The sequence below is a fragment of the Protopterus annectens genome, chromosome 5.part1, assembly GCF_019279795.1.
Source record: "Protopterus annectens isolate FY-2018-M chromosome 5.part1, PAN1.0, whole genome shotgun sequence".
Lineage (NCBI taxonomy): Eukaryota > Metazoa > Chordata > Ceratodontiformes > Protopteridae > Protopterus > Protopterus annectens.
In genome coordinates, this window is record NC_056736.1 from 561452891 (window position 1) to 561470628 (window position 17738).

Here is a 17738-nt window from a genome sequence, read left to right on the forward strand (position 1 = left end):
AAGTATGGCACTTTTTTTGGAGGGGGAGGCAGGCACTTCTGGTATGATGCTAAACTAATTGGAAGGACTCTTACACTTTCCTTGTCAAGATTATGAAATGTCACATACATTAAATACTGACAGCTGGAATGAATAAGTGAAGTTGAAGTCACCAGAAGAAAAATTTATTTGAATGTCCAAAAAGAGAAATAAAAGGGGTACTACCAAATCAATCTTTGAAAAAGGTGAACTTTATTATGTTCTTCATTCCCACTGTTGCAGTAGCCTTTAGGCTAAATGAGTTGTGTTTTGCCCAAGACCCAACAACTGCCCAGCTTCCAAAAGCTCTGGCTCCCTCCCATACATCAGGAAGGAAAATTGCAGTTAGATTGGAATTTTTTCAGGACTTTCTTGCCCAGGGTTTGAGTCTCACAAGGGATAATTGGCTAGGCTTAAAATGTCTCGCAAGGGCAGTTAGCCTAGTACTAATCTATGAATCTATGAAGAAGTTAAGTAGCAGTACACTTATCTGTCCAACTGTCCAAACAAGAAATAATCATCAAATCTACTTCCCAGCAGTGACTATAAACAATAATGGAGGGTGTGTGCAGCTACTGCAGCAGTGAGGAATTTGAACATCTGATGTTATAAGTGCAACTTCTACAACTGTACTATTTTCATCTTTCCCATTGCTGCAGTAGCCTTTGTACTGCATGGGTTGATTACCAAAGCCTAGCCAACCTAGAAGGGGTAAGTATGTGAATGCCAGTCCTGGATCTAGAGAAAGGAACCAGTTTGTAATGCCTTGTAAGGGTATGTACAGAGGAATAGTAGCACTGATGTTAAAAGAAGGGAAAGACCCCATTTAGCTCAGGATACTACCACAATATCTCTTTCTTAAACCACAATTATGAAATATTTATGGAAGTAATGGCTAAGAGACTAGCTAAACTTTTACATGATGTTGTCAAGCAGGATCCTTGTATGTTTACCTTCCTTTTATAAATCCACAATGTAAAAGATGCACATGATATACCAGGAAGCAGAAAAAAAAACAGGAAGGTCCTTTGTATTAGTAAGTATGGACACAGAAAAGGCATTTGATTTGAGTACAATTGGATTATTTTTGGAAACATTTATAGCACATTGGTTCTTGAGATTTTATTCTTTTGATAAAGGAACTTTAATGCTGTGTTTTCCTGGTAAGGTAAATGGTACAACTACATAAAAGTTCAGATAAGAGGAGGTACAGGGCAGAGATGCCCTCTGCCCCCACTGCTGTTCACACTTTATCTTGAGCCACTAGCAATAAAAATGAGACAGGTTGAGGTAACTGGATGGAGCAGGGGGAAACCTTAGCTTTATCTGTAGATGATTTAATAGTGTGTCCATCCAGCCCAGAATGAGATATCCACAAGTTATTTACTTTACAGTGGAAATTTACTGAGCTCTCAGGATAAAAAATGAACGAATGGAAAACAAAGGCCATAAATGTTAATAGTTTCCCTACACGTGAGATGATCCAGGAGTATCTCTATTTGTTGGAACACTATAAAATGTAATCATAGGGGTTTGCAGTTTGTGAAAATCAGCGGATTCCTTGAGGAAAACATGGGAGGATACTAGGCAGAAGATAACTAAACAAATAAAATAGGAAACAACGATAATTGTTGTGGATCAAAAAATACAGGGAATAAAGATATTTATAACCCCTCTGTTAATGTATACGTGGCGTACATTTGCATGTGAATCCAAGAAAATTTTTGAGAGGTCCTCTGAAGTACAGTAATGAATTATCTGTTGGTGGGGAAAAGACCAACAGTAGAATGTTGGAAAATAATACTCCTAGAGCAAGTGGGGTTGACATTCTTGTTACCACAACACCATCCAACTACATTTAGTATTTTTAGTTCAAAACACTAACTCTAAATTGAAAAATATATATGTTAATGCAAGGAACTATATTAACATAACTCAGAAATAACCCTATGGACAGGAAAAGCAGATTTAGATTGCTCCAAGAAGCATTAAAATGCTAAATAGTTTCCTCAACATAAAACAGTATAGGGTGTGGCAAATTGAGGTTTTCCCCATTGGTAGAGAGAACACAAGCCCCATGTAAATACAACATTACTAATAAAATGGTGTTTCAGCGAAGAAAGAATACTTTTTTGGGAACAAATTAGAATGGAACAAGAAGGAATAAAATGGGTAGATTTTTAGATAAATAAAAATCAAGACGGAGAAAATAAATGAGAATTAGAGGATTTATTTAACTGTTTTAGGAAAACCCCACGAGGAACCAGCAGTAGAAGATCTTATAATCCTGCTGAAGGACTTAAAGGGACTCGAGTTTAGGGGACACATTTTAAAAGCAAACACTTTGCACAAGAAGAAATTTAACAGGTGGGATGAAGCAATAACATAACTGAAGTATAAGTAGTAGGAATAGAGGAATGATGGAAAAAACACAGTATTGCAAAGGAAGGAATCAAAAAACTGTAATAGCCTTAGAGCAAGGTAATAAAGAATGGCTTGTTCGGTCCTTAAAGGGAGCGAGTGCGTGATTTATTTTTGAGTAACTGATGAAGAATTGTAAACCCTGGGTTTGGTTGTATCTAATATATGACTACAAATAAAACCATGTTAAAAAGCTAAAGAAGGATCAAACCACCAAGGTAAATTTTATGTGCACCCTGCATGAGGTTTGTACAAAATGATTGTCATTTTGTGTTTTTGTTAGCTTGTTACAATAAATAGCGTATTATAAACAAAATGTATAGCCCATTTGGAATATAGCAATGTAGGTACTAGGATAAGATTTGTAGTAGTTTTCAGTCAAATTTCACATCCTTTTGTGGTTAGTCAAAGGATAATACCAGTGAATGCCATTTGTTTCCAGTAACAAGAACGAGTAAGTTCAAGGCTGTCTAGAAGGCACACGTCTGCTGTTCAGTGACTCGCTGTCCATTGCATTGAACCCTTCTAAAATTCTAGCAAATCTTTTATCGCGTCAAACTGTTTCAGCCTTGTTGGACAGATCCACCTTTAACCACTAAGGGAGCACCATTTTAGCTTGAAAGGTGGTAATGGGAAAGCATCAGCATCAACTCCCTTTTTTCCATTATGTACATTGGGTCGGGGTGCAATGCCAACAGTGACCATCACCTAGAGCCAATGTTCACACCTCCTGTCGACTAGTCCTGCTACTGAGGGCCAGTATTTGAGAAAGCTTATTGCTGTCCTTTTTGTCACCAAGAATGCAGTAAGTATTAATATTTGAAACCTCCAGCTGTATAAGTATTACCTTAGCAGCTTGGTTCATGCAGGAGCATGACAGCGCTATACGTTTGTTGTGCATTGCTACAATTGATAATGTGAAACCGCTTCCAAAATTAATGAAATGACATGCAACTACTAACTGTTCTGGAAGACTACATTTTATTTTTTTAAATTTTATTTATTCATGAATTGTGTAAGTGAATTAGTCTGTGCTTCTAGTCGTTTTCATCCCTGATCTGGCCGGGGGGGGGGGGGTTAAATATAGCATATGATGAAATCTAGAGTAACCAGTCAACTAAAATATTATTTTGGGAGGGGGAAGGAAACCACAGCAACCACCAAAAGCCATGCAGATGCAAGGGAATCATCCAAACTTTACAGAGACACTGACCAGAGGTCAGACTTTTGAGCCCCATACTCTGGGCTCTGAGTCCAAGATCTTAACCAGTGAGCTGCAGGCTTGACCCTTGTACTGTGGAGATATGAGACCATGATATTAACCAGTGAGCCATCATGCTGGAATTCATAAAGGTGGATAGGTAGAGATTGGTGCCTCCCAAACCAAACACAACAAAGTTTTGAAATAAAATGTAAAAACTTTAATGATAAGAAATCAACATGAGCGCTTTCATTTAGTAAAATATAAACTTCATCAGACAAAAACATACAAGGTTTAAATAGTGCATGCCCTTGCATAATTGGCTAAAAAATTCTGACATCATCACAAAAAGTTTAACCCTTCTATCCCAAGAAAAGTTAATAACAATGAATTAAACAATGGATTAAGAAATGTATATGTACACATACACATGTAATTAATAGAAATTTGGACATTCATTATTAGCTAACATTTATTCACTTTTCCACAATTTTATTTCTTTTCAAAGCTTTGAGCTTTAACACAGGTGTAATAGAGGTAATTTCATTAATGCCTGGCCACTTATGCGCTCTCAATAAAATCTGCCATCTAAATTCTTTTAGTTCTAAATACAGACCCCATGGTCTCTTATCGTCCATGACTACGTGATCAGTAGACACGAAAGAAAAAAATCATGGTCATTATTGATGCTGATATGTCTGGCTAAGGCATTGTTTACATTGTTCTTCCTAATAACATACATGTGCTCGTAAATTCTTTGGCTAAATTTCCTTTCTGTTTTGCCTATGTAAAACACAGGACATAGATCACACATAGCCAGATATACAAGTGCTTTGGAAGAACAATTATATTTGCCTTTGATTTTATATTTCACAGCATTAATTTCAAAAGAATTACCCATCTTAACTTTATGACACCAGTGGCAGGAACCGCATTTAAAAGTGTCTAAATGTAGATGATTGACCGGCTGATGTCTTTTAAATTCCTGACTTTTCTGTATGTTAAACAATTTCTATTAATTACATGTGTATGTGTACATATACATTTCTTAATCAATTGTTTAATTCATTGTTATTAACTTTTCTTGGGATAGAAGGGTTAAACATTTTGTGATGATGTCAGGATTTTTTATCCAATTATGGAAGGGCATGCACTATTTAAACCTTGTATGTTTTTGTCTGATGAAGTTTATATTTTACTAAACAAAAGCGCTCATGTTGATTTCTTATCATTAAAGTTTTTAAATTTTATTTCAAAACTTTGTTGTGTTTGGTTTGGGAGGCACCAATCTCTACCTATCCACCTTTCTGAAGTTGGATTCATTTGTTCTTGGTATGCTGGAATTCATGATTGATTCTTAATGGATATTTGTCTGGGCAGAACAGCAAAAATAATTAAAAAAACATCTTTCATTCTTTTTTTTTCAGGGGGAACTAGCCCCTGTACCTCACATATGGTGAGAGACCCCCCTCTCCCCCTAACTTGTATTTATCAACTCCACAGTTGCACAACACTGCAGAAAGGGCAATATCACCTGTTTGCTAAAAGTGGCTGTCAATGATAAAGCCATCATGCTGTTGTCAAACAGTGTTTGGCTCAAACATAAGTTCCATCATGCTGTCCCTCAAGTGTATTAACTAAATGCCTTCCTGAGTGAATTTATGACTTGATTTTGGACTCTGACCAGCATCACAGATGTTAGGGTGCCCAAAAGATTACTTTCTATATAGCAGAAAGTAAGCTTTTGATTAAATAGGTTGTGCAACTTATTTAATATGTACATAAGTGGGTGAAGTGGGCAGGCTGTGTGATCATTATTCCCTTTTCTGCTTCTGTTTAACAGAATTATTGTTATTGTATTTTTATTGGTTGAGACCATTGTAGTATATATCCTTTATAGTGTTTTGGTTCACTGCTGTCACATTTTGTGTTTTTCCTTTATCCAGGCAACAGCAGTTTATCAAGCAAAGGAAAAGTTAAAGTCAATAGAGAAAGCAAGAAAAGGTTAGTATTTCATATTTTAACAGTACCCAGATTTTCAAGTAGTGTGTTGTGGATGTTAATATATTTTCATCTTTATGTGAAGTGGTAGACAAACACTGGTGTGCTGTATCATGCCTTTGCTAGGCTTTGTTCCTGTACTCCCTTTTACATATGTGCACATATAATGCTGTCAAGAAACATATCTGTATAGCCTGTCATTTTGTCATAGCAACTCATAGCTGACTCTCCATCTTCCCTCTCCTCATGCTACTTTGCCACCCTTTTTTAAAAGTCTTTCTCATTTTGCACTGAACTACACGTTCACTTTATTCCTCTTTTCCCTTAATTTCTGTGAAAAGTGCTTTCCCTTATCCATCCTGAAGTTAATGCCATCAGTGTGAACACCGTCTCTCCATATATCCTTTCTTTTAAGATAGAGTCTTCCATATGCCATTGTTAGTGCCTTGCGCACTTGTATCTCTATTTCTGTCCTAGAGTCTAAGAAGTTTGACTACAAACGTTTCATACATGTTACTGTCCATGCCCGTTATTACTCTAGTAACCATTGTGTGCATTGACTCACTTGGTAATCGGTAACGTTGCAATTTCTTTTTTTTCCCCTTTCTTTTCAAATATACTGTGCTAGTTTTATTTGTGTCACTGCTTTATTGTATACCGCATGTGCATATAATAACTGTGTCCTGTCATGTTAAACTGTTCATTATTTATTTATTTTTTATAAAATGTGTGTACTTTTGATATGTGAAATCCACTGTCTGTACAGCCCCTGGAACAGTACATAGCATTCCATCTGCAGTCTCACCAGTGCCTTGTGTAGTGGCATAATGTTTACTCTTGTACCTGCAATAACCCTAATCCTTTTCAACTTTTTCTAGAATCTGTATTGCCCCACTGATATGTCTTACATAGATTATGGCGTCTTAATATGTATCACATTACATTTTCTTTCATTAAACCTGAGCTGCTATCTAGCAGACCTGTAGAATGTCTGGTGTTATCTTTACATGCTAATGAGCTAGCTGTAGCAAACTACATGTCATATGGTATGCATTTCTTCTACGGTGCTCATTCTGAATGATAAACCTCGTGGAGGTTAGACTGTATCTTCCTTGTCTGACTTACTTAGTTGTCATCCAGACACCACAAGACCTTCTGTTAGCCTCCCCAGATTCAAATTTAAACCATTCCTCTCATTGTGTATAGAACCCCTTAATTTAGTATAATCCACAGATGGGTTTATTTTGTCCTCCAGTCTGATGTACTCTTTGTCACATGCACAAAAAAACATGTAGGTCCCAATACTAACCACCGAGGTGCTGATTTGTGCGTCTGTGAACATACTCATTTTTTCTATTGTTGGTGTTCTGTGTTTTTGTTTTTAAAAGTGGAAATATATTTCATTGCTGTGTTAACTTTTATACAGACTTACAGAAAACAAATCCTACTTTGTCTCACATGGGTATTTCTGTAGTGTAACGTGGGAGGAAACTGTGTGTCTTCCAGTGCCGGCTGCTGGAGAAATGTGTTAGTTCTCTGGGACAAACCAGACTTGAATTAGATTTTACACCCAAGATATGATTTTTACTTCGTAGTAAAAAAAGGTAAATATTGCAGAAAATTGTGTTTTTGTCCCAGTAGAATGGTTTTTGTGTGTTAATGGTTTGAACAGGATTTCGCAGTTATGTAGCACAGAATTTGATAAAAAAGCAGATGTTGGTCTTAAACTTTGAATGTTAAGTTGTCAATCTCGCCTTCATTCTTGCTGGATGGGTTCGGAGCCGATCCTCGGCTCCGACTCGGCACTTGCTAAGCTTGAGAACTCCTTTTACCAGCTCGAGGCAACCCTGTATCCCATGATGCAAGGCGAGACTACCTCAGATCTCGTTTGCCGCTTTGCGAAGAGGTCTCTTTTTTGCCAGCTCAGGTGAGTTTGATATTTGAAACAGATTATTCAAGGGGTTTCCCTCCCTTTTTTCTCTTGTATTTCTTAGTATTTAGATAGTGTGTATTCTATACTAGAGCCCACCCTATTTCCCTTTTTGGTTAGAATTTAAAGTTAAAGTTTTTTCAGTTAGGCCTAAGCCTCCCTGTTCTTAATCCCTGTCAGTGTGTGTGTGTGTTTTGGGATTAATTGTGTGACTTGTTCAGTGTGTGTGTTATTGTGTTTCTTAGACTATGTCTAGGGAAGGAAATGTCTCAGGCTTCAAGAAGTGTGACTCGTGCTGTCAGAAGATGTCTCTGACAGACGGTCACACTTCTTGTGTTTGCTGCCTGGGGCCTTTACACCTGCAGGACTCCTGTGCCATATGCCATTCTTTTAGCCAGAGAGTCCTGCAGGAGAGGAGGAACAAGTTGATCCTCCGTGGCTTATTAAAGCCAGAAGGTTCATCGACAAAGACTGGGTCGGGTAAACCTTCCAAGCCACCTAAGGTTCAGGCTACAGTGGTTAAGCCTTCCCCGGTGGCTCCGACTGGAGCCGATCTTTCTTCCTCTGATATGGTAGTGTCGGTTCCTACCGGCTCCGACACTCAGTCTCCAGTTGCCTTGTCGGCACCGGCTGGTGCCGACGTGTTATCCAGTATCGGAGCCGAAAAGTCTTCGGCTCCATCTGGAACCCAGAGGACGTCGGCTCCGATGGCTTCGTCCAAGAAGAGATCTCGGTCCCCTTCTTTGGAGTCGATTCACTTGCCTCCGAGGTCTCCTCTTTTGTCGGAACGGAGTCATCTGAGCCGATCTTCGAGATCTTCCAGGCTGTCTGACCACGATTTAGAGAAGGTGGTAAGCAGGCTGTTGAAGTCACAGGCACTAGCCCAAATGCTCCATAGTCCGTCTCAGCAGACTTCGGCTATTGCTCTTCCCCTTGAACTTCCTCCTCCGACTCTCCTCCAGAGTTCGGAGCCGGAGCTTCTCGGGACAGTGACCGTGTCGGCGCCGGGGCCGATACATCCCCTTTCGGCTCCATCGTCTTCGGCTCCAATCTCCTCCATGAGACCTTCCTTGGAGGGATCCGGTCGTCGAGTTTCCCTTGTCGGCTCCGAGGGGGCTAGTGGCATCGGACCCTTGTCCGACCCCGCTCTCCCTCTCGGGCTTCGCTTTAAGCTCGGCACCGACATCGGCCTCGGAGCCTTCTGTCTCAGTGGAGCCGGGAATTCCTGTTTCTTCGGAACAGGAGTATTCTGGTCTCCCTGGGAGGGGAGCCTTTGAGGTGATGAAGAGTGTCCTGGCACCTGAGCCAGGTCAACGGTCCATCCCTTTAGCTCCTCCCTCTTCGGTGCCTGTTGATGTCTCTTGCCAGCCTCTTGCTCTCAGGCCCAGGGATCCATCGCCCCAGGTTTCCCCATTGGGAATAACTTCCTCTTCCAAGGTTTCTCCTGATCCCGCAGGGGAACCCCCGCGTAAGAGGACGTGTAAGAGGAAACACACAGACTCCCCTGAGTCTACAACATCAGATACCGACTTAGATGAGTCGGAGGGTTCCCCTCGGTCCCCCTCTGAGGATGTCTCCTTTTCAGACATCCTGGAACTCCTCAAACAGAGGGGGAACTGGCCTTCCATTGACCCCTCCGAGGATGAGTCGGTATACCTGGAGGCTTTTGGACCCCGACCCTCCACCTCCTGGGTGTCTCCACCTTTCGACCCACTCATGCAGGTAGTGGCTCGGAAGGCGTGGGCAGCCCCGGATTCTGTGGAACCTGTCCCCAGGAGGCCATACAAATTTATTACGGCCCCTTCAGACAAGCAGTTTCTTTCTAAGGGCGTCTCTGTGGATGCTATGGTGGTGGCGGCAGCCACTAAGAAGGAACTTGCGGATCCTTCCGTGCCTGTCCATCCTCCTAACAAAGATTCTAGGACCACGGATAGGTATGGTAAGCGGATGTTTTCTTCAGCGACCTTTGCTATGCGTTCGCTGAACTACCTTTGTCATTTCACCAGACTTCAGAGAGATATTCTCAAGGAACTAGGTGAAGTGGTTCAGGATCCTTCAGCTGCTGGGGTTCAAGACAAGATTGCCTCACAGCTAGCAATCCTAAATTCTTTAACCAACTCCTCCATGCGGCTCATATCCTATGCAGCCGATGGAGCGAGCAGAGCCGCAGGCACAGGAGTGGCTCTCAGACGTCAGGCCTGGATGCGGCTTTGTAATTTCGTGGACCCCTTTAAGGCGTCCTTTACCAATACCCCCTTTGACGGTTCGGCTTTGTTCGGACCTCAGGTGAAGGAAACCTTGACCAGGTGTGAGCAAGACGGCAAAACTCTTTCTGCCGTAGGAGTCCATTTTTCCACTCCTTCTAGACCCTATCCCAAGGGTCAGAAAGGAGGAAAGATGTGGTTCCGTAAAGCCCAAGGAGCAGCGCCGGACACACGTGGTCAGTTTACCCCCAGAGGCAGAGGGGGTAACAATAATAGACGCTGCCCTAGAGGCAGGGGGGGTCCCCAGAATCAGGGCAACAGGGAGCCTCTTCCTGACAAACCCTTTCAGCATCCCTGAGGTGTTGCCCGACTGTCCACCCTTGGAGGCAGTCGGGGGAAGGATATCGCTGTACCCAGTAGCCTGGCGTTCCCTCTCACAAGACATGTGGGTACAGTCGATCATATCCGAGGGTTACAAAATCCCCTTCGAAAGGTATCCCGTACCTCACCAATCCCTTCCAGACATCTCACCCGGTCAAAGGGATTTGGCAAAACAGGAGGTTTCAAAGCTCCTAGAAAAAAGAGCCGTCCAGACTGTTCCAGCAGACCAAGTAGGATCCGGCGTCTACTCAAGATTCTTTTTGGTCCCCAAAAGGACGGGAGATTGGAGACCTATTTTAGACCTGAGCAATCTAAACAGATTTGTCAAGAAGGCAAGATTCCGGATGGTCACGCTTCAGTCCATTCTGCCCTTTTTGGGCAAGGACAGCTGGATGTGCTCGATAGACCTTCAGGACGCGTACTATCACATAAAGATACACAGACGCTCCAGGAGGTTTCTCCGCTTTCGGCTAGGGACCAGTCATTATCAATTCAGAGCCCTGTACTTTGGCCTCACTTCAGCCCCCAGAGTGTTTACCAAATGCATGGCAGTGGTTACGGCTCATCTGAGACATCAAGGATTCCAGGTGTTTCCTTATTTGGACGACTGGCTCCTCTCCGCCACCACCAAGCATCAGCTTCTTCAGAGCAGAGACTACACTCTGCAGCTTTGCAAAAAGTTGGGAATATCGGTGAATTTCGAAAAATCTTCTCTGCTGCCTTGCCAATCTGTCACCTTTATAGGCGCAGAACTAAACACCATCAGTATGTTAGCCAGACTAACAAATCAGAGAATTCTGGACATCCAAAAATACGTTCAAATCATTTTACTGAGCAACAAAGTCAAAGCCAGATTGGTTCTCAAGGTTCTAGGTCTTATGGCTGCGGCCATTGTACTTCTTCCATTAGCTCGCTTCCACATGCGTCTTCTGCAGTGGATGTTATTCACTCAGTGGTCATTCCAGAACCTACCCATGAGGCACGAAATCTTGGTTACACAATCGTGCAGGACTCATCTAACCTGGTGGATATCTTCCCCTCTACTTCATCAGGGCCGACCATTTGTTCCCCCTACTCCAGTTTCCACAGTCACTACGGATGCCTCTCTGATCGGGTGGGGGGGGCATTATAAGGGCAGGATGGTCCACGGGACTTGGCAACCCACAGAATACCATCTGCACATAAATGTCCTGGAGATGAGAGTGGTGCTTTTAACGTTGCAAGCCCTCAACGACTTTCTTCCCTCGGGGACTATTGCAGTTCAAACGGACAACATGTCTGTAGTCTGGTACATCAACAAACAGGGCGGGACCAGGTCCTATCCTTTGTGTCGAGAAGCTCTCAGACTTTGGCAATGGGCAATCTCCTCTCATCGGTTTCTGATAGCAACGCACATCCCTGGCAGGTCCAACCTCTTAGCGGACAGACTGAGCAGAGCCATTCTCATGCCTCACGAGTGGTCTCTCAATCAATCGGTAGTGGACGAGATATTTCTGAAGTGGGGCACCCCTTGTTGCGACCTTTTTGCTACACCCCAAAACAGCAAATGCCCGGACTTCTTCACCCTCTTTCCCCTACCAGGCCAACCCCTGAGAGACTCTCTAACCCAGGATTGGCCCCGGGGACTTCTGTACGCTTTTCCCCCTTTCCCCTTAATTCCACAGGTCATTCAGAAAGCTACCGTTTTGAGAGCCAAGTTGATTCTCATTGCCCCTTACTGGCCTCGACAAATTTGATTTCCGACCCTACATCATCACCTCCTGGTGCAGCCTTGGCATCTGGACCCAGTTCCGGATCTTCTGATCCACCAATCGGGTCAACAGCACCGGGCCATTCGTTCTCTCAACCTCACTGCTTGGTTGCTCCACTTCCTTCCCTAGCCAGGCTTCCTATGATCTCTGATCCTGTCAGAGATATCTTAATAGCTTCCTTGAAGTCGTCCACCAGAACGGTTTATGCTAGCAAGTGGCGACGTTTTTCCCTATGGGCAAACTCCAGGCACATTGATCCTTTTACTGCACCTGTGCATTCAATTTTAGATTTTCTGGCTGAAGTTTTTCAGTCAGGATCTTCTTCATCAACAGTTAAAGTTCAACTGGCGGCAATTTCTAAATATCATTTTGGCTTGCAAGATCATAACATTATGTCGCATAGACTATGCAAAGCTTTTCTGAGAGGAGTTTTTCTCCTAAAGCCTCCAATAAAACATCCTCCTCCACAATGGGATCTGAATTTGATGTTAGCATCCTTGATTTTACCCCCCTTCGAACCGTCTGCTTCATGCTCCTTAAAGTTACTGACCTGGAAAACAATATTCTTACTGGCTGTCACTTCAGCAAGGAGGGTATCTGAAATTCAAGTTCTCTGCATCCATTCCCCATACTTGGTTTTTCACAAGGACAGGGTATCCTTGAGAACAAATCCATCTTTTCTGCCCAAAGTTGTTTCTCAGACTAATATTAATCAGTCCATCGATCTACCAGTTTTTTTCCCTAATTATTCTGACAAAGCTGAACAAAAACTTCATTTTTTGGATGTCCATCGTCAGCTCAGATATTATTTGCATAGAACTAAACAATTCAGGAAATCGGATCAATTATTTGTTTCCTATGCAGAAAACAGGAAAGGTCTCCCAGTGTCAAAGTGACCTTATCCAGATGGTTGTCTTCCGCCATTTCTTATGTGTATTCGCTCAGAGGCAAGCAACTACCCTCAAAACCGAAGGCACATTCAACCAGGAGCCTATCCACTTCTACAGCCTTTCAGGATAGGCTACCCATTGATACCATTTGTGCAGCAGCTACTTGTGCCACTCCTCATACCTTTGTCTCTCATTATAAATTAGATTTGGCCTCCAGGGACCGAGCCAGTTTTGGTTCCACAGTACTTAAGAGTCTGTTCCATTGAGCCACCCGGGATACAGGTGCTAGGGACGCGGTCCCATCCAGCAAGAATGAAGGTGAGATTGACAACTTAACATTTAGAAGTTATGTACCTACCATAACGTTCCATGTTAGTTGTCTTCTCTCGCCTTCTTTCTTGCGTCCCTCCCTCCTTCCCCCTGGCCTGGACAGATCTTGAAGAACTTCTCTTTCTCAGATTCACTCTCCTTAGTTTTCATTAGAGAGTCTATCTTAAGAACTTTTTGCCTAGTTCTTCTAGGCTAGTTTTTTGCTCTTCCTTTGGGATTAGTATTATTAGCAGGGTTCTATAGCTACCAAACGAGATCTGAGGTAGTCTCGCCTTGCATCATGGGATATAGGGTTGCCTCGAGCTGGTAAAAGGAGTTCTCAAGCTTAGCAAGTGCCGAGTCAGAGCCGAGGATTGGCTCCGAACCCATCCAGCAAGAAAGAAGGCGAGAGAAGACAACTAACATGGAACGTTATGGTAGGTACATAACTTCCAATTAATCACAAGCACAACATAAATGAAGTAATCTTTTAAAAGAGAGGTTAAGAAATTAGAAGAGCTTTTTGAGATTTTTTTTTTTTTTTTTTTTACAATGTATCACACGCTTAACCAATCTATTTGTAAAATTACTCATTTGGGTCTTGTTGCTAGCTTTCACTGTGTGAAGTAGAACTGCTTAGCACTAAAACCCGTGGTCACTGCTCTTTAGCAGTTTTCAGCATGATGCCACCCTTTCATTGGCGTACCCCACTGTAGATGTTTTATTAGACAGAAGGAGCAGTCTCTCCTTGTCTGCTGTTCAATAGAACTAGATCTTAACAGTAGAACAGTTGATACGATGTCAAGGACCCCCTTGAAGGATAGATTGTATTGGGTATTCTTTCTGCACTTGTCAGTATTCATCATATTTTTTCCAAAATATCCTATCTGAAGTAGTTTACTTCATTTGGTCTTCAACCTGTGTGAATATGTATCCGGATCGGATCCGAACCGACGCCTTCACAAGCATCTGCTCCGAGCTCCAGGCTTCTCCCCTACCCATAATACACCACCACCACTTTCCTTCCCTCAGATCTTGTTTGCCGCAGCTGTCGCTTGCATCGTGGTCTCTGAGCAGGTGTTGTGAGTAGTTTTTTGAAGCTTTAGGGTAAACTTTCAATAGTTTTGTGTGTGTGTGTGTGTGTGTGTGTGTGTGTGTGTGTGTGTGTGTGTGTTAGTAGTGTAGGTTTATGTTCTTCGTGTTTCACTGTTGTAGTCATTTCATTTAGGTTATCTGCCTGCAGGTAGCCCTCAGCCGGCCTGTATACCAGAGTCTTGGATTCCTGCATCGGATGCTGTCTCTTCTTCCATGACGCCAGGTCATCAGGGGTATAAAACATGCAGCCGACGCCATTACATCAGTCTTTTTTGCCACACGGTGCCCGAAGCAGAAGCAGTTTGCAAGTGCCGGTCAGCAGACTCCTGAAATTTTTGTTTTCAAGTTTCAGAACCGAAATCTTCCAAAAGGTTAAGTACCCCGCTGGGGACCCTTTTTCTTGCTCTTAAACCAATGTCAGTAAAAGTTAGCAATTGTCTTACGTGTGGAAAGCAAATACCTCATAAAGATTTTCATTTGTACTGCATTCCTTGCTTAGGCCCAGACCACAACGTCCCTCACTGTCAGTTTTGTGCTTTATTCAACCCTGAGCTATTCGTCGTCAGTCTATTTTTGCAGCAAATTATTTTGGTACTCGGTTTAACTATCCAGAAATGGCTTCGGTAAGCCATCCGACTACCGATATTCCGAAAAAATATAAAGATAAAGACAGACTGCATAGGTCCAAAACTGCCGACGACACTTCCATTAAGCTAGTCGCCAGTTCGCCGGTACTCAGTGAGGCGCTTTCGCAGCCCCTGATACCCGCTTCTTCAGATTAGCTGGCCTCTACTGAGACCCATTCGGATTCCGGTATGCCGCGAGATGCTTCTTCAACTATGGAACCTGCGGATGTCTGTACCTTGGATGAGTCCGGAGCCGCTGTGCTGGAACCGGCTTCTGAGGGTGTATTCAGGCCTACAAACTTGCATTTCAGACCGATGCCATCTTCTTCATCAAGGCCTAAAACTCGACCCACACCTAGAACACCGACTTCCAAACCGTATGGTCAGGCCCATATGCCTAAAAAACAAATGCTTAGAATGGCTGAAAACCTTATTACTTTAATTAGGGGAAACCAGCCTTCCCCCTCTAAGAGATCTAGAACTGATTTTCCTTCTGATTCTTCTGATCAGGATTCTGAAATTTCTGTTTCTTCTGATTACCAGGACTTGCTCTTATCTACCTATGAGGATACTGATGCAGAGGATTCCATTCCCTCTGCTTCCCCTCCAGAAGATTTTTCTTTTGGTGAAACCTTGCACACTCTTAGGGAGCATTTCTGCTGGGAAAGCCAGGATTACTATAACTCCAAAAAGAGGCTTAGGGAATTCTTACTCCTCCCTCAACACAGGCCTTTAGCTATCCCTCCTATCCTGGACATTGTAGATGATGCCTTCTTGGAATCTAGCCTGGCCGCAGACACTTTACCACCAGCTCCCAGAAAACCTGACAGGTATTACAGAGTATCTGACTCTCACAAGATGTTCATCATGTTTCACTGTTGCAGTCATTACTCTTGGGTTATCCTGCTGGCAGGCTACCCGCAGTCAGCCTGAATTCCAAAGTCTTGGTCCGGCATCGGTTGCTGTCATGCGCCAGGGGTATAAAAGATTCAGCCAACGCCATTTTCTACAGTCTTTCTTGCCGCTCGGTGCCTGAAGCAAAAGCAGTTCGCAAGTGCTGGTCAGCCAACTCCTGAGAGTTTCAAAATCGAATTTCAGATCCAAAGTCTTCATTAAAGCTAAGTACCCCATTGGGGAAACTTTTTTCTTGCTCCAGACCAATGTCAGAAAAAGTTAACAATTGTATTTCTTGTGGGAAGGAAATACCTCATAAGGATTTTCATTCTTACTGTATTCCTTGCCTAGGCCCTGATCACAACGTTGCTAGCTGTTGGTTTTGTGCTAGATTAACCAACACACTATTAAGCATCGGTACGATTTTGCCTTTCATTACTTTGGCCCAAGGTTTAATTATATAATGCCGTCAGAACAACCGACGACCGGAGTTTATAAAAAAATGCAAGGAAAAGGACAGGCATCCGAGGTCCAAAACCGACGACGAGGCCCCCGCAAGTCCAGTCGCCGGTTCGCCGTTTCTCAGTGAGGCGCTTTCACAGCCCCTGACACCCGCTACCTCAGAGCCACAGGCTGCTACAGACTCCCACTTGGAGCCGACAAGGCCTCTGGATACTCAAGTTATTGGACCCTCGGAAACTATTCCCTCAGATGGGTCTGGAGCTGCTGAGCAGTCATTGGCTTCTGAGGGTGTTTTCAGACCTACACAATTATATGTCAAGCCTACCTCAGCTTCATAGACAAAGACTAAAACAAAGACAAAGAAAAAAGTATAGCATTCTCCTGGACAGACTTCCATGCCTAAGAAACAGATGCTTAAAATGGCCGAAGACCTAATTAGTTTGATCAGGGGTTCCCATCCCCCTCCTGATAAGAGGCCTAGGCAGGACACAGAATATAACTCTTCTGATCAGGTTTCAATTTCCTCTGACTCCTCTTCTGAACAGGATACTCTTTTCCTCCCTATGAGGATTCTGATGCTGAAGACTCTATTCCTTCAGCCTCTCCTCCTGAGGATTATTCTTTTGGGGAAACCCTGCATACCATGAGGGAGCATTTTCACTGGGAGAGCCAAGATTATTCAGAATCTAAGAAAAGGCTCAGAGATTTTCTTTTACTACCTCAGCACACACCTCTTGCTATTCCACCTGTTCTAGACATTGTAGATGATGTATTTTTAGAGTCCGGCCTGTCTCCTGACTCTTTACCCCCTGCACCTGCTAAGCCAGATGGATACTACAAGGTTCCAGGCTCTCATAAATTTCTATATAAAAACCCTGCCGCTGACCCAGAAACTATATCTCAGGGTCCCAAAGGGGTCAAGGCTTCCACTGCAAAAAACCCTGTCCCCTCTGATAGGGATTCTAGGGCACTTGACAGATGGGGGAAAAAGTTCACACTTCTGCTACCTTGGCTGTAAGGGCTTTAAATTGTCAGTTTCATATGCTTAAATATCAGCAATACTTAATGTTACTGCTTAAACAGAAAATGTTGACAAATTCTGAATGTTCTGATAACAAGGAAATGCAGGATTTATTGCACGCAGCTGAACAAGTGGGAAAGCATACTTTGCAATGTGGTTTTGATTCACTGGAGGCCTCTTGCAGGGCTGCTGTTATGGGTTCTGTCATTAGAAGGCATGCTTGGTTAAAGGAACAGAATCTGCCTGATCATGTTAAAGCAAAATTACTGGATGCTCCATTACAGCATGATACTTTGTTTGGTGTTAAGGCAGAAGAGGTGTTGAAGAAAATGGAGGATAAAGCGAAATTCATGCAGACAGTTAAGGATTTCCTACAGGTACACCCACCAAGATTTAGCAGGAACTGGCCTACAAAGAATTGGTCCTTTCCAGTGTCAGACAGGCCACAAAGAGGCAGATACAGATGCCTCAGAGGCAGATCACAGCCCCAAGGCTCATACAGGCCTAAACAATGGGGTGTTTCTACCTCCAAAA

General features: G+C 43.0%; 1 protein-coding gene across 1 annotated transcript in view; it reads left to right on the forward strand.

The window, feature by feature from the left end:
- The window catches only part of MED4 (mediator complex subunit 4), a 472011-nt gene that overhangs the window by 203077 nt on the left and 251196 nt on the right, over window positions 1-17738 (forward strand). Inside the window, exon 4 of the mRNA XM_044072829.1 lies at window positions 5587-5644. Within this exon, the coding sequence (XP_043928764.1) occupies window positions 5587-5644 (58 nt within the window). The remainder of the gene's footprint in view (window positions 1-5586; window positions 5645-17738) is intronic.